The sequence below is a fragment of the Seriola dumerili genome, unplaced genomic scaffold (assembly GCF_002260705.1).
Source record: "Seriola dumerili isolate Sdu_G_001 unplaced genomic scaffold, Sdu_1.0 BDQW01000088.1, whole genome shotgun sequence".
Classification (NCBI taxonomy): Eukaryota; Metazoa; Chordata; class Actinopteri; order Carangiformes; family Carangidae; genus Seriola; species Seriola dumerili.
The window spans coordinates 8634804-8651438 of NW_019174343.1; the positions used below are offsets into that span (position 1 = coordinate 8634804).

Genomic DNA, 16635 nt, shown 5'->3' on the forward strand with positions numbered 1-16635 from the left:
TTGGCTCAACATAGTGTATCGCATACTTTATTGGAAAAGCAGTTAAAATGATAATTTACCCCCATCACCTGCCTTTTTACTCATCTAGTAGTTTCACTTTGAAAAATACTAAATGTCCTCTTTGTCCTGTTTGAGCTGAATTGATTTACCAGCTGCTGCAAGATGCTGTACTTTCTTCCTTTAAAATTCACACTCATTTATTCCTTGCCAACATGCCAAAAACATCATAATGAAATCATCACCAGCAACGTAGTCATCACAGTCACAGTTTATGTCACTCTCCATTAACTTTAAAGAGAACCACCAGTCACACCAACTATGCACACATGCATCCAGCACAAGCCAGTGCATACAGGTATACTGTGTATATATACTGGCATGCACATACAAAAACACTCACACGCGCGCGCAAATGCAAATATATACACACACACACACACACACACACACACACACACACACACACACACACACACACACACACACACACTTTCTCTGGTCCGTCTGGTCCACAGTCACTTAACAGTTTAGAGGTCTATGCATGTCACATTCTTAACATCAGAGCCTGCTGAATGCTGCTTCATGCCTGAAGATCTGAAGCTCTGGAAAAAACCATGAAAAGAAAGAAAAAAAAAAAATCTAACAAACAAAAAACAAACAAAACACCCGCTGGTAGTTTGACTCAGGCACATTATTGTAACAAAAAACTTAAAAACCACACAAAACACAAAAGGAAAGATGAAAGCTATGATAAATGGGAAATTGTGCAAGAAATGGTTCCCATATCTACTCTCCCTGTTGGAGTGAAGGAATAAAGAACACTTTTGGAACAAGCATAGTCACCTTTTTGGCCCAAAAACAACACTTAAAACTTATATAAAAAAACCCAACAACTGAAAACGAGACAAAGAACACACAGTCAGAAAACATCAGTAACACAAACAAAGACACAAATAAACAAACAACGTGCAGTCTTTGTGTCTACAGACAGATGACTGACTGAGTTGATATTAGGATGTTGTAGTGTGGCACTTGCAGTCCTATAGGTTTAACAGTTGAAGGGACCCTACCAGAAGATACAGTAAAAATGGAAGGTTGCTGCAAGCATTAATGTGCTCCCTCTGACATGAGTAACATTACATACAAGGTATACAGTAGTAAAGTGTGTAATTGTGCTCAAAAGTGTTAGTCACATGAATACAGTGATTCAAACACTCTGACATAATGCTCCCTCTAAATTTGAGGCGTGTCCAACTGCGCACGCCCTCTCTCTCTCTCACTCTCTCTCTCACACACACACACAGACACACACACAGACACGCACGCACACACACACGCACGCACACGCGCAAACACACATCACAGGCCATGGTGGTGTGTCCACATGAGAAAACAAAGCACAACGTTTACATGGAATCTACATCAGGAATACAATCACTTTAGGGGACATGTTACAGTATAAAATGTAATCAACTGCGTCAACAGATTTGTTTGCATTATGTCTGGTTCTGTTGTGGCCATTTAGATTTGTCCAACTAACCTGGTCCTGGACACAATATCATACACACTGCCACTGAAATCCAAACAGTATTAAACCAGTGTTACCTTTTTCCTACTTGACTCACATTTAAGATTTAACATCAATATGCTCATGGTAGAATTTCTTTTCCCCAAACATCTTTAAACTCAACACGTGCTACAGGAGTGCCAAAATGCAACAGTGATCCAAAGTACCAGGTTAACTGCAAAAATGTCTCCCAGCTTGTTAAATTAAATCCCAGGTTTAACAGTTTATGCAGGAGTCCTCCAGGAGTCAACAGTGAACGGATTCCAATAACCGTAAAGTCTTCTGCCACCAGAGAGCATCCTATGTTTGAAAAGAGGTTGATATCAGAACCTGTGGAGGAACGGGGAATGTACGTGTGGGCCTGTGTGGTGAACAGCTACCAGAGGAAATTCGAATGTAGCACTTTAGCGAGGCACACAGGTCAAACAGGGATCCCCATGCGAAGTTTTTTCTTCTTCACCGTCTTCAGGCCAGTTAACCGACGAACATCATCTTCATCTGACTCATCCATTTCGTCATCTGCTGAGAAAAGGATCTAAGGAACAGGAAAGGGACAGAAATATTAGGACTAAATGGCTTATTGGGAGATCATTGTGACATTATAAGGGCACATTGCAGTCTCTTACAACTGAATTAAAATCTGCCCCACCTTGGCAACGTTCTGGGTGGATAGTAAAATATTTAGCTTGGCTGAATGTTGTAACATGAATCATAGGTACATCCTAAATTCTCAGACTTTACATTGCCTGATTTTTTATCAATTTTCTCTGAGGATAAGATGTAAAACTCCAGGACTTTGCCAATACTAATAAATGGGTCTAGCAATCACGAATTTCACATAAGAGACAAATTAAAAAAGAACAGTAAAATATTGAGGCAGCAGAAGTTGGGGTATCCTGTTCTTTAATCCCTAGTATTGATGAAGCTCCAAAAACACTGGATCATTTACAGTACTTTTCCCATAACACAGCTAGATAGCACCCTTCATTAGAACTCCTTGCCTGGTTAATTCCCACTGCTTTCACACCCCACACCACCACTTGGAGATGCAATCTTTCCGTTAAAGAACTGAAGACATCAGGGTTATTTTCTCAGACTTTAGAAAGCTCTTCCACAGGCACAGAAGATATTATGCAACTGAGTAGTACAACTAAACTGAACTTCATTTGTAAAATTGGTGAAGTGTTCCTTTTAAGTAAATAAAAATTAAAAGCAAAATAAAAGCCATGATTGCCTTTGCATATTGTAACTACAAGCAAAATAATGTTCATATTATTTCTGTAGTATTTTCAGCAATCTTGGCCATTGGAAATGTATTTGTTTATTTATGAGCCTGCTATGGACAATAACCAAACTTATGTAAAAGCCTGTGATAACCAGTGAGAAATGTAACCAAAGTGTGTTACACAAGTTAGTATCAAGGAAACTGAAATGTCATAGATAGTTTAACTCCGTTCAGTTATACTTCAGCGATATTCCATGACTAATCCTCAAATGCATGAAATGTGTAACATGAAAATACACTTCATAAATGCAAAATGTGTATGCTTAAATTCCATAGTATCTGTTGAACTGTATCTGATCACAATGAAATGTTTTAACTGTACCATGCAAGTCAGCAAGTGAAATTAACCTGTCAGTAAGTCTGTCTTCCTCTCACCAAAACATGCTTTTCAGAGTGGCAATTTCAGCTTGAATAATCAATGACAGCTATTGCTGCATTTGAGCCAAAAAGAAAAAAAACAACATAAATGACTGTCATTCCTCCATAAATACAGTGAGACTAGAAAAAGAAACGAGCCAGCCAGGAGTCGAACCTAGAATCTTCTGATCCGTAGTCAGACGCGTTATCCATTGCGCCACTGGCCCGCTGCGCACAGTCACAGCTGCTGAAAGCATTACGTATGTTTCAGCACAGCTCAGCCCATCCCCCACCACTCAGCAGTCTGCTGAAGGCATGCACTGTCACAAATAGGAAGTGAAACAAACCATGAAGCTGGCTTTTGTTTACACGGCTTTGATCATTGAGATGTTAAAATGCCTTGAAAACCAGCTTTACATTTCTTATTGTGATCTAAAAACATAGTAATATGTGGCCCACTGACAAAATACAATTAGTGTATATAACAGAATGAACACTCAAGTAATTTGAGCAGTACCTGCTTTCAGAGATAAAGTCAAAACAGCACTTAGATATTCTTTGATACAAGTTGTCTGTTGCAAAATGAAAATTGAACATGAGTTTCCACTTCCCCCAATGTGATGTTGAACTTCATGAGTTTTTTTTAAGACCCTCATAAATAAAGAAATGTGTGAAAATGACTTAGAGGCCACTTTGTGCTGTGTTTCTGTTCCTCCTAGGATGGGGAGTTACTGCACTTGTGTTTCCACAACCTATGGTGGAAAACACAGATTATCATTGGTGTGGCTTATCCTCATTGGTGAGTGCTGAAAGAAGAGAAGGGACTGAGGGCAGACATAGATGTCAACTTACAGCTCTTGGACATATTGGTAATTGTAAAAAATTTGGAGTAGGCTGTGTAGGTTTTACATGCTACACTGGGGCATGTGCAACCCAGTGTAAACAGGAAGCAGACTGTCTACTCTGCAGTTAAATAGTTCCAGAAAATACTACACAAGGGTAACAGCAAAGGTCGTAACGCTTGTCATTCGTTATCAATGTTGCTTTCACCACTGGTAGTCGAGGCTGAAAAGACCCAATCAGGGACCCATTGTGGATGTGTAAGTCATCGTTTCCTATGGTCTCCGTTTTTGCTTGTCCAGAGACTCCAGACTAGAACACAACCCCGGAGTTTTCAAATGTCTCCGTTTTGGGCGCTCAAAAACACGAGTAGTGTGGACAGCAGGCGAAAACATCGCAAAAGTAATACTTTTTAAATCTAAAAAGTAATAGTGTGGATGTAGCTTGAGGGTTTCACTCGGTATGTCACCAACTACATCAGGTTCTGTGAGGAGAGTGTTGTTCCCGCCAAGAAGGTCTCTGCTTCCCTAACAACAAAACTTGGAACAACAAGGACATCACAGCCCTAAGGAGAATTTCTGGCATGAAAAGGTCAGAAGGAGCAGTAGAGGGCACAAAGGGACACACTAACGAGTTAAACCAGTTTTTTCAACAGGTTTGACTCACCAACGCAGGCCAAACCTGCCCCCACCTCCTCTAATGTCCCTGTTCACATCTCAGCTACCCCCTCCTCAGCATGCCTCCCTGTGGCATCCAACCCCTCCCTTCCTCTCCCTGTGTCCACACCACCCACTTTCTCCCTCCCTCCCTCCCTCCATCCCTCCCCTCTGCTCTGCTCCCTCCCTTTCCTCCCTATTCCTTCCCTCGCCTCCGAACCCTAACCCCCCTCTCATATCCCTTTCTGCCCACCACACACCCATTTGGACAGTCCTACCTCCAACATATTCACAACCACCCCAGTCATCACAATGAGCCAGGTGAGACAGCTACTCACCAGTACCTGGATTAACAAGACCAGTCGGCCTGACAACAACAACCTGAGGGTGCTTTAGGTGTGTGTGGAGCATCAGGCAGGGGTGTGTGGAGCATAGTCCCTGTGCCCAAGAAAGGATGTCCCAGCACTCTCTTTAATGTCACATGTCATGAAGAGCCTGTGTGTGGGATGTGTGGGGTTTTCATAAAGGAGCCTCAGAGTCTAGGATCGCCACTGCACAACACATTAAAATTGCACATGTATGTAAACACGATCATTGCATTTATGTATATATATATATATGAACATTGCACATGTCTATATATAGATTTATCTTTATTGTATCCTATTTTGTTTTATTTTTTACTTATGCTTGGGTATTTACGGAAAAGTTTTTCTCTGATGTTTGTCTACATTCCCTTGAGCTGCTGTGTCTATAGTATCTACTGGACTGTGTGTCTCTGTGCAGATGGAAATGCTTTGACTGTACCATGCAAGTCAGTAAGTGAAAGTAACTTGCCAGTATGCCTGTCGTTCTCTAACCAAAACATGTTATTCACTCTAAGCATTTTAGTTTTCATAATCAACAGATATCCCTCATTCCTCCATGAATATGGTGAGACTAGAAAAAGAAACGAGCCAGCCAGGAGTCGAACCTAGAATCTTCTGATCCGTAGTCAGACGCGTTATCCATTGCGCCACTGGCCCGCTGTGCACAGTCACAGCTGCTGAAACCAATACGTGTGTTTCTGCACAGCTCAGCCCATCCCCCACCACTCAGCAGTCTGCTGAAGGCATGCACTGTCACGGCAGCTGCTGCCACAGATAGCAAGTGAAACAAACCATGAAGCTGGCTTTTGTTTACACGGCTTTGATCATTGAGATGTTAAAATGCCTTGAAAACCAGCTTTACATTTCTTATTGTGATCTAAAAACATAGTAATATGTGGCCCACTGACAAAATACAATTAGTGTATATAACAGAATGAACACTCTTGTTCAAGTAATTTGAGCAGTACCTGCTTTCAGAGATAAAGTCAAAACAGCACTTAGATATTCTTTGATACAAGTTGTCTGTTGCAAAATGAAAATTGAACATGAGTTTCCACTTCCCCCAATGTGATGTTGAACTTCATGAGTTTTTTTTAAGACCCTCATAAATAAAGAAATGTGTGAAAATGACTTAGAGGCCACTTTGTGCTGTGTTTCTGTTCCTCCTAGGATGGGGAGTTACTGCACTTGTGTTTCCACAACCTTTGGCACAAACTAGTCTTGACATTGTTTGCCCATAAAAACTGAAAGTGACCAAAACAGAAGATGTAAAATCCACTTTTTAAGGATAGACTGTGGCAACAGGACTTAAGGCTGTTATCTGGTTTTGATTCTAGCATTCACTTGACCACTCTGAACTCTGCCAAGTGAAATAATTTAGTACCGATCTGGTGGTGGGCGATGTTTAACCTTTGTCTGCTATACGCACTTCCGATCAACACAGTGATGCAGGCTAAACCTGTGTTTGCGGGGGAATCTGAATAAATCAATGAATGAACACAAAAATATCAAAAGATAGTCACACGAGCCAGCCAGGAGTCGAACCTAGAATCTTCTGATCCGTAGTCAGACGCGTTATCCATTGCGCCACTGGCCCGATGGTGCCAAGACAAAAAATTACACGTCACGAGCCAAAAACTTGCATACCTGATTACTACCTCTTGACTTCTATCTGACCTATACTTCCCTGCCTCATTATCTAACCACAGGAAGAAAAATATCACATGATTAATAGCCTGTTCAATAGCAGTTGGGAAGTGAACCATGTTTGAGTTGTAAATCATCACTTGTAACAAATGAGTAGATAATTAATTCCTAGTTGCTGCCAACTCTGATCAGTGAGTATTTTTCAAATTGTACTCTTTTCTAGTTTTGCTATTGGCAAATAGCAAGCGTTCACTAGTCTAGAGGAAACGTTGAAAGTTCAGCATCAAACTTAATTTCTTCACTCACCAAGACCTGTCTCCAGTGGTGGAAAGCAATTCTCTGCTTTTGCTTCCATTTCTATCACTTCTTTTCTTCTACGAAGTTACCATGCTGCGAGTTAAAATCTTAATAAAAGAGACTTTTCAAGCCATTCAAGTCAAATTTCATCTAATCCTAATGCAGAAAATAAAATACATCGAGGGACCAACTGCGACACCCGTCAACATGTTGATGTTCTGACCCATGAGTATGCAGTAGTTATTACTACATCATTACATGACTACTCAGTACTAATGGTAGCCCTGATGTTGTGGCTGGTAATAATTCATTTTATCACCACATCTCCTTCAGCCATTCAAAATTTCTAGGAAGCCTGAGCTCTGATTTTCATTAAAGTTGCCAGCTCTTACATAAGTAAGCTCAAACTGTTATGATAAAAAGCCTGGCTGAAGCTGACTGCTTGAGTGCATAAAGAAGTCAAAGAATCAATTTTTTCATTCTCAGATTTGGTCAAGCAGTATAATAGCAAAAATACTCTACTGGGTTAGACACACCACTTCACCATTATTATTTTAAGTGTGCATTCATGTGTCTCATATAAAGCCTCTCACCTTTCCTGTCAAATTATAGCTCATTCAATTAGTGCTGGATCTCCAGCAAATGCCTACACAATCAGCTCCCTGGTGGTCTAGTGGTTAGGATTCGGCGCTCTCACCGCCGCGGCCCGGGTTCGATTCCCGGTCAGGGAACACCTTTTATAACAAACTAGTTACTACTACCACTATTAGAAGTAGGCAGGGATAATTCAGAGATTGCACACCACATGCTTTCTTAAAGGAGCTTTTGTAAGTTGTGCTATTGCCACATGGCTAACGTGGGCATTAGCAGTTGTTTACTTAACAGTCTAGAGGGAATGTTGCAAATTCTGTATCAAACTACCTGTCTCTTTTCTTCTATTGAAGTTAGCATGCTAGCCAGTGCCATAAAGAGGTAGAACTGCTCAGAGGGCATATTATAACCTCTTGTATTGTAAACACAATACAATCTTGGCAAGACTGATAAGTAAAAACCTGTCAATGCTAATGTTGGCTATGTACCAACAGGATAATGTACAAGTAGCTTCTGAAGCAATGATAATCATCCCTGGTGGTCTAGTGGTCAGGATTCGGCGCTCTCGTCTCCGTGACCCTGGTTTGTGCATATTCCTTCTGACAATCAACCGACCGACCGAAGGACACAGGTGAAAACATAACCTCCTCGGTGGAGGTAATAATACATAGAAGAAATAAAAAAGTAATCAACAATCACAATCATATTTTTTCTCCACAGCATCACTATTTTGAAAGTTTCCCACAAATGAATGACAACTCACACAAATGTGTTCAAACATTCACTGAATAATAAAACAGTAATTAGATTTTTTTGCTTCACAATCAAGTAACCAGAAGGATCCTTGTAGGTGCTGCACTGGACAACAATGATCTACTGTCAAGGTTCATAGTAACAACTATACTATCACATTCATGGTTAAACTGCACCACTAACACCACTAGTGGCGGGTTGTGGTACTTCAACCACTGTCCTATTTAAAGACTGGAGATTCCAGACATGTCTTCTACACACTGACAGACGTCCCTGGTGGTCTAGTGGTTAGGATTCGGCGCTCTCACCGCCGCGGCCCGGGTTCGATTCCCGGTCAGGGAACGATTTATTTTGTGTCAAGAAAGCTGGATCACAGTTTATTTGACTGCAAGGGATGTGTTTGTTTGCACAACAAACCCGATTCCAGTCAGAAATTAGACACCTGTCTCTTGAAGTGCATTTGCTGGTAAATGTTCTTGAAAATGTGCTTATACCAGACTGGTGTTATGACTTCATGAGGTGTGGGTGTATAAAAGGTGTGTGAGCAGAATGCTGCGTTGGGCTCATTTGCTTTACAAGCTTTTAAAGTGACTGGGAACCATGATCTAGGCAAAAATAACAGCTCAATGGCTTGCTCCTCTTTAAACTGAGGGTGTACTGAATTACTACCAAGTAAGTTCATCCATAACAGGGTGCCAATCAGTACTGTAAACCAGGAACAACTGACGGTCAAGAGACTATGTCATACTGAGCGAGCTTCAGAAACTCAGAAGAGGGCTGAAGAAAGAAAGGGGAGAGGCTGTGTGCAACTTTTGTGCCAAAGGGCATTCGCACATCTTCAACTAAGCATGTTTTGTTAATAAAAACTGATGTCTAGGTTCTGATATTTTCTCTTGCCTGTTGAGTCCTACACCTACATTAATACAGTGAGACTTACCTCTGACTCCGAGTCATCATGGGATAGAGCTCGTCTGTAGCGCACCTTGCTGTTTCCCCGCGAATCCTCCTCTCTCTCTTCCAGCTTTGCTTTTGTCCTGTGCTTCTTCATTAGAAAATTATCTACCACCCAGAACATGAGGGCCTAAAGGAAGCACAGAGAATATTGTGGAATCAACAGAAGTGATTTTTAGATTATTCACCAAAATTGTAAAGCTTTCATTATATTCATACACAAACAAGACGACTGCCATGATATGAACAAACAGGCACAATTTAGGTTACGAACCATGAACTTGCACAAAACACATGTAGTATGGGTGTTGCGAGAAAAACAAAACTTACGTTGACGAAGAATGGAACGATGAGCATGACGATGGCCAGTTCCAGATCAGGATTCTCTATGGGGTTGAGGAGAGCCAGCTGCGACACGCATAAACATACATAACAAATATACAAGACATAAGCATACACAGCAACACAGACAGCACACCTGGCATTTCAAAGTCCAAATATCAATAGGGGCAGTCCCTATCTATTTAAATGGAAGGAGAGTTCACTGGAGCAAACAGCACAACGTGCATTTGTGAGAAACTACCAAACATCATCAGTAAGTAAGCTAAAGGAGTGTTTACCATACGTGATAATTTGCAGCAAATGATATTTGGTTCAGAATGAATCTGCACTGCAAGCTACATGGGCGTGAAACCCTTTGCTTTTCTTTGTTTATTCACCTCAAATAGCAAACATTTTTATAAGAGGCTTGTAGGTGCTGTATTTGAGTTTTGACATTGTATCAAGATAAGAATGACAACAGTAATACCACACTCATAGTTAGTGGTAGTGTTCCCTCTTATGTTTCTGTGGACCACTATCACTTCTACAGGCAGGTTGTAGCCCTATAATAACTGTTTGCTGTCAAAAGACAGACAAAATGACACACTACAGCACAGTAATTACAGGGACTCGTCACAACAGCCATCCCTGGTGGTCTAGTGATTAGGATTCGGCGCTCTCACCGCCGCGGCCCGGGTTCGATTCCTGGTCAGGGAACATCTTTTTGTCTCTTTCAGAACATTTGACTTTACAGTCAAAAAGAAACAAATGTTTACATTCAGTGTCACTCAACAAAACCTACTCTGTACACTTGAGTTCTAATAAACATATCTAATGCATTTCTTTCCTCATAAAACATTTGCAAAACTGATATTTATGTTATTTTAAATCCAACATTGTTTACATCCATTTGTACTAACTTGTGGTCTTCTTCCCTGCCTTTGCCAGTGCATTGCAGCATTTCTTGTAATGTTACCACCATCTCTAGATCAGTGGAATAGAGTTGAATTATTGGTAAGTCTGTGTATTGCACTTTTGCAAAACGGGGACCCACTTATAGCAAAACAGCTCCATAGCACTACTAGAGGTTGAAAACCTTTTCCATTACCGATACCCATTCCAGTACCAGAACGTATTTATCAGCCGATACCGAGTAACAATCTGATATCAGTGCATTAAGAAAAATTTAACAGCTGTATCAGCTGTATACTACTAACCCTGTATGGCTGTCATATGATTGCTGTCATAGTTGTATGGCATGGCTCAGGTTAAACTCTTTGTAAAACATGAACAAATACATGAGTGCCAGAGTCTTTTTTTTCTTTTCTTTTTTTTTTACAGTGGAAACTGCTAATAGTGATCACAGTTACAGTGATCAACCGCTTATATGGTTCAAAAGGCTCGGGAAAGAATCCTTCCTCCATACAAATGCTATTTGAATAATTTGCTTATAGTGATCAAGTAGTCTGCTTACAGTGTTGGGTCTTTTCATACTTGACAACATTTGGAAGAAGAATTTAAAACAGTTGCAGCTTACTACTGCGAGCTGTCATATGCTCTCCGACTTATCTCTCCGAATGTCTCTTGTCTCAACACGTGTGTGTATCTCACTCACTGACCCCCGTCACAATGATTGGCTGAGGAGTAGGGCTGCCACTAAAGACAATTTTTCTATCGATTAATCTATTGACTATTTTGCCAATTAGTCAATTAATCTAAACGATTAATTTTCCTCCAGAAAATCTAAACGATACACAGAGCATTTTTTTGCTTCACAATCAAGTAACCAGAAGGATCCTTGTAGGTGCTGCACTGGACAACAATGATCTACTGTCAAGGTTCATAGTAACAACTATACTATCACATTCATGGTTAAACTGCACCACTAACACCACTAGTGGCGGGTTGTGGTACTTCAACCACTGTCCTATTTAAAGACTGGAGATTCCAGACATGTCTTCTACACACTGACAGACGTCCCTGGTGGTCTAGTGGTTAGGATTCGGCGCTCTCACCGCCGCGGCCCGGGTTCGATTCCCGGTCAGGGAACACCTCTTTATGTGTCTTAAATATGATGTATTACACATAGTGTCTCAAATCAGATACTTCAGTCAGTAAACTCACTGGAGTATCGCAACGTGTGACTGCGATTGTCGCTTTTACTTTCCTGTGTGATGAGTACATATATATATATATATATATACATGCACACATGACACCTGCTCTCTGTGAAATTAAGCACCAAACGTGTGTGTTAGTTCTGCAAGTGAGTGTGGATGAATTCATCAAGTGTTTCAGTAATCAGTCTGCCCTGATAACTCTTGCTATTTCTTCTCCTGTAGGACTTTAAATCATTGAACGGACTCGATAGTATTTAGAAAAGCACTCATGCTGTTTTCCTTGTTAATGAAATCTGTCAGAATAATCTGCATCTTTAATAAGCTAACAAATATTTTCAAGTGAAGCAAACAAGACAAGAGATGAGACCATGCTAAGCAGTATTCTAAGAGTTGTTGTGTTAAGAACAATTGAGGTTATTTTTCCTAGACTTTTCAACCTGTCAGATTAAAAAGGGTTAATAATAGCTCTGGAGAGCCCTGCTGCCCTTTTAAATATTGAGAATTTGTCTCTATTGAAAAAGAAAATTATGAATTATGAATTTCACTTATTTCACCTGCTATCTTTTCTAATCATTATGGCTTTTTTTCTGACCTTTTTCCACTGGGGAATGAGGAGGACCAGCATGATAAGGACTTTCTCAAACATCATGATGAGGATGTAGAGGATACACTGGCCCAACCATGCTGTGCACTGCACTGGTTCTCCTATACACACACACAAAGGAAAGAACAACAGACTACTGTCAACGTTTTTGCTTAAGTATAAAGTAATGTAGCACAGACCATTATTAGATTTCACTGCTTCAGTGATACACATGTACATGGAGAAAAAGAAAGCACTGGCAGAGTAAGACATGACATTGCAGCATTGCAGTACTAAGGGCAGCTACTGCCCTCCATTGGGCATTACAGGCATTTTAGGAATATGCTGGAGCTTCCACTTTACCACTCAGACGTATGGTTCTCACCATATTCTCCAAAACGCAGAGAATCCCACTGCCTCCACTCTACAATAGCACTGACAGCTCTCACCCCAGCGTAGATCAGCAACATGCCCAGAGAAGCATCTAACAGGAAGTTAATGAGGTATCTGGGAGAGAAAGAAAAGTGTGTCTGTCAGTTAGAGTTTTCCTAAGGATTCAACACTTCATGTCTACAAAGCTAAATAATCCTAATTTGAACAGTTTCTTAGTGACATATCTGTAACATGCAGAATCACGAACAGGTAAGTGTGATGAGGAGAACAGTCAAACACAGGATTGACTCACAGTGAGCAGGGATCTTCCTCTGTGAGGTCAGACAAGTAGACATTAGCAAAGTGGATGAACAACATCCCTATGGCCTGCTTTGAGGTATCCAGGAACCTGCAGAGACACAGGACAGTCGATATGCTTCTGAGGCACTCCATTTGATACCTTTGCAGAGAAATGAATTTAAGCTGGCTCAGCTGTCTTACCAGATCCTCCAGGGTCTCCTCTCATGTTTGGGCTCCCTGAAGCGTTTCACTGTGGAGGAAAGAGGGCACCACACAGATTGTAGGATTTTACTACAGATAACACACACAAACACAGAGGTTCCCAGAATCAATCAAACATATCCTCACAGGTCTCCTTTGAGCTGTCAAATGACCAGTGAGCATTTCATGGGTTTTATAGTAGAATATTTACTTAGTCCAGCTGAAAATCTAGTCTTTTACTAACATGTTTTAATTTGGGAATGTAGGTTTATGTGTCCTTTTAGGGCAGTTAAACTATCACACAAGCAAGTTCACGAGTGAAACTTTAGAAAGTTGCTCATCTAGTCTACAGGAAACGTAATAGTAGCTATTTAAGCTGAAGTGAGACAGACTGTATGGATACAAGGACAGAGGATTGAGCAAGGGCAATATGTTGTTGGTCACAGAGGAAGCAGAACTAGTGGCCCGGATCATAATTTAAATACTGACCTAATATCATGTAGAGCAGCTGTGAAATGATTAATCCGATTTCCTTATTTTTTCAGACAACAGTTAACAGGAAATAAAAAAATGTTGCAGCAATGGGAGAAGTGGATCAAGCTTGTGTTTGGTAATCAAAATTGTACATATAGCATGACGGTTTTAAGAGACATGGTTGTAATAAAGTGATGAAGATTAAACTGTTTGTCCAGAATCAGACTGAAAAGAAATAAGACAGTTTGTGTTACATTGCATGGAAGAGGTTTAAAGTATGCTAGTGTGTGCAACCATTGTTCCCCGGGTACAGACTCTGCAACTACTGTATTCAGTTTATGTGTATAAGTATGTATGGGGTGTTTACATTATGGGCTTTTAAGAAGTCGTCACTTTAATTAATCACTGTGTGTAAAGGAGTCTGAGGGATTTATGCAAGAACGCTCATCACTGAAAGCAGTGAAATGTCCAACACAAATAAAGCTCTTGCTGTTCTTCACAATAGTGGCTTGTTTTCCATGACACCCCCACCACCGTCTTCTTTAAACTACTATGACACAGAGCAGCATGATGACAGGGGAGCATCAGTGTTTTGACATGACTTTTCTACTGTCAGAGACGGACTCTTCCATTAAATGCATTGTTCGAAGCTGAGATACCTAAACTGGACAGGGACCTTCTTCATCAAACAATCTGAGCTCTCTAAACTTGCACTAAATGCTGTAGTGTTGCCCAAACATTTACTGAGGGCTTTTTGTGTTTTCATGTGTGCAAGTTAATGCAAGTTATGACCTCAGTTCCTTCTCTGAATGCAAGTGTGACTTCAGACTGAACACACCCTGCATGCAGCTGGATGTGATGTGAACACAGGCGGAGGCCTCAGCCCCTACTCCTTCGACTCAGAGAGCTGCCTCGAGCAAAAAAAAAAAACAAAACAAAAAAAACTAAACAAAGAAATGCTGAACATTCCTCACTGCACTGAGGCTGCTGGGACACACAAAACTGAGGCTGCTCTCATTAGGTCACACAGCTGTCTGTGCAGTGCCAGACACTGAGTGAATGGCACCACAGCAAAATCTTCAGAATGATTTTCTTTTCCATGTCAGTGTTTCCCTGTGTACCTAAATATAATTTTGGCTGCCAGCTCTAATGTAAAGTTACCTAACCCAGAGATTGAAAGAACATATGAAGATGATTCACAGGGAGAAATTAAACAAGAATGAGCTTAGAGGGCAACAGTTGTTCAAATACAGTTTTAACAGTGTCTTTTTAAAATGCACATATATAGTTCCTTTAAAACACTCAGTAAAGAGAAATGTCTTTTACTGTCAAACAGCTGCAGGGGATATTGAACAACCATCACCCGAGGTAGTGTACCTTCTACTGGTACTGTACTTTGCATGCAAATCAGTATTGCACAAGTAAATAGGAGCTGTAGGCAGTTATCACAATTTGAATGTCCTTCCAACACACATTATCGATGTTTGCAACACTCTGTATGAGTTTTAACATGAGGGGCAAAATATATATTATGTATCAGGAAAGGTCATGTGGCAGGAAGTGTAGAGAGTAGGCAGCTTTCATTACCCCTCATCAGCAATAGAGGAAGTTACCAGGTGTAGTGTCATATTGAACTAAAACCCCTGCATTACGTTTTAAAAGCGAGGGAAGGCATTTCTACCTCACTCTTGTTAGTCCACCTCTGTTCTACAGTCATGATCCTCCCAGCTGTGATCAATATGGTATTTGATTAACCGAGTGATGCTATTGGATAATTGCCCGGTTACATCAGCAGCTGGTGTCAGATATCTGACACACAGCAGACCTCTGGTCATACTCACACATGAGCGTGCTGAAAGCCATCACGGCGAGAAGTCCTTGCAGGAAAATCCCAAACGAGTCCATCAAGGCGCCATTCTCGCACCCCCGGTTATCAGTACCTGGCGTCGGGCTGGAGGGCACCGACGAGTTGGTTAAGGACACAGCGGGCAGCCCTGCTCCTCCTGGACCTGCCACGTCTACGAGCTGGGACAGCATGTTGACCCCACTAACAGCAGCCATGGGACAGAGGAGCTGATCGAGACTAATTAAGAAAGCCGGGGGCGCTAGCTTCTCACGCTGAGACTCTGTAGGCTTCCCAATCCTCCCCTCAGTTGATGGTCAGCTAATCGATATATTAAGCAGGACAGTCTTCAGTGAAAGACGGTGGCATCCTCTCCTTCGCAAGCAAGCACTCATTCTCCTGCTTCAGACACCCATGAAGACATGGCTGTTTATGTCATAGAGAAGTAAACCGTCGCTCAAACGGGTTACAAGAAGTTACAATAACGTACTATGTAGCTCCGCCTGACTCCTCTTAACACTTTAAAACCGAGCTGCAACATTTAAAAATCAATATTTTGTGTTTAGAGCGTCCGTGCCGCAGAGAAAACCTTTCCTGGCTCGACCCGGAATCTTCTAATCTGCGAGCTAACATTAGTGACAGACACTCGAGTTACATCTATACCGCATAACTACTCAAAAAGACAATAGCAGGGTAACAACTTATCTTAAATGTGACGTTCAGTGCGGGTCAACCAGTCAGAAGTTAATTAATGCCGATTGACAAACGTCTATTTAATAAACAAAAAAAATCCAGCAGCTGAGACGCCGCTATCATCACCTACCTAGCTAGCCTTCAAGCTAAGTCATCAGTTACATGAAGCTAATACCAGGCTAGCAAACTTATATTTTCTCTCGGGCATTAAATAAACAGCCCGTGCACTGGTCGTTCGTGACTTTAACGCCTGTATAAACAGCTCCTCTGCATTAAAAAAAAATGAATATGATAAATAATTGCAGGTCACGGTTCGCGTACATCCAGCTGCTTCCCTGCCCAGCAGTGCCCACTCATGTTGACAGACGTTGGGTCATGTGACCTGCGTATCCACAAACTGCATGCTGGGAATTGTA

The 16635-nt window shown here is 41.2% G+C and overlaps 1 protein-coding gene and 7 non-coding genes across 9 annotated transcripts; 4 read left to right on the plus strand and 4 right to left on the minus strand.

The window, feature by feature from the left end:
• Nucleotides 1-485: 485 nt before the first annotated feature.
• On the minus strand, nucleotides 486-16540 carry tmem110 (transmembrane protein 110). Of its 2 annotated transcripts, XM_022745409.1 has the most exons (9): nucleotides 15525-16540; nucleotides 13210-13258; nucleotides 13022-13117; nucleotides 12722-12843; nucleotides 12346-12458; nucleotides 9643-9720; nucleotides 9299-9442; nucleotides 1948-2102; nucleotides 486-1867 (listed from the first exon to the last, which is right to left on the minus strand). In XM_022745409.1, exons 1-8 carry the CDS (start codon nucleotides 15742-15744, stop codon nucleotides 1989-1991), a joined length of 936 nt encoding a protein of 311 aa, XP_022601130.1. In that variant the 5' UTR covers nucleotides 15745-16540; the 3' UTR covers nucleotides 486-1867; nucleotides 1948-1988. The 2 variants fall into 2 exon arrangements, with proteins under 2 accessions (XP_022601130.1, XP_022601129.1); XM_022745408.1 differs by having other exon boundaries at nucleotides 486-2102.
• Nucleotides 3364-3436, minus strand: trnar-acg. Its single transcript has one exon. It is a non-coding gene; the product is annotated as a tRNA-Arg (tRNA).
• trnar-acg lies at nucleotides 5658-5730 on the minus strand. The gene has a single exon. It is a non-coding gene; the product is annotated as a tRNA-Arg (tRNA).
• On the minus strand, nucleotides 6598-6670 carry trnar-acg. Its single transcript has one exon. It is a non-coding gene; the product is annotated as a tRNA-Arg (tRNA).
• On the plus strand, nucleotides 7677-7748 carry trnae-cuc. Its single transcript has one exon. It is a non-coding gene; the product is annotated as a tRNA-Glu (tRNA).
• trnae-cuc lies at nucleotides 8632-8703 on the plus strand. Its single transcript has one exon. It is a non-coding gene; the product is annotated as a tRNA-Glu (tRNA).
• trnae-cuc lies at nucleotides 10279-10350 on the plus strand. Its single transcript has one exon. It is a non-coding gene; the product is annotated as a tRNA-Glu (tRNA).
• On the plus strand, nucleotides 11611-11682 carry trnae-cuc. Its single transcript has one exon. It is a non-coding gene; the product is annotated as a tRNA-Glu (tRNA).
• Nucleotides 16541-16635: the final 95 nt, after the last annotated feature.

Coding starts and splice junctions, on each gene's coding strand:
- tmem110 (XM_022745409.1), bottom strand. CDS start 15,744: ATGGCTGCTGTTAGTGGGGTCAACATGCTGTCCCAGCTCGTAGACGTG. Junction 13,259..15,524: donor GGCTTTCAGCACGCTCATGT/GTGAGTATGACC, acceptor TTTCCTCCACAG/TGAAACGCTTCAGGGAGCCC. Junction 2,103..9,298: donor ATGATGACTCGGAGTCAGAG/GTAAGTCTCACT, acceptor CCTGTTCCTTAG/ATCCTTTTCTCAGCAGATGA.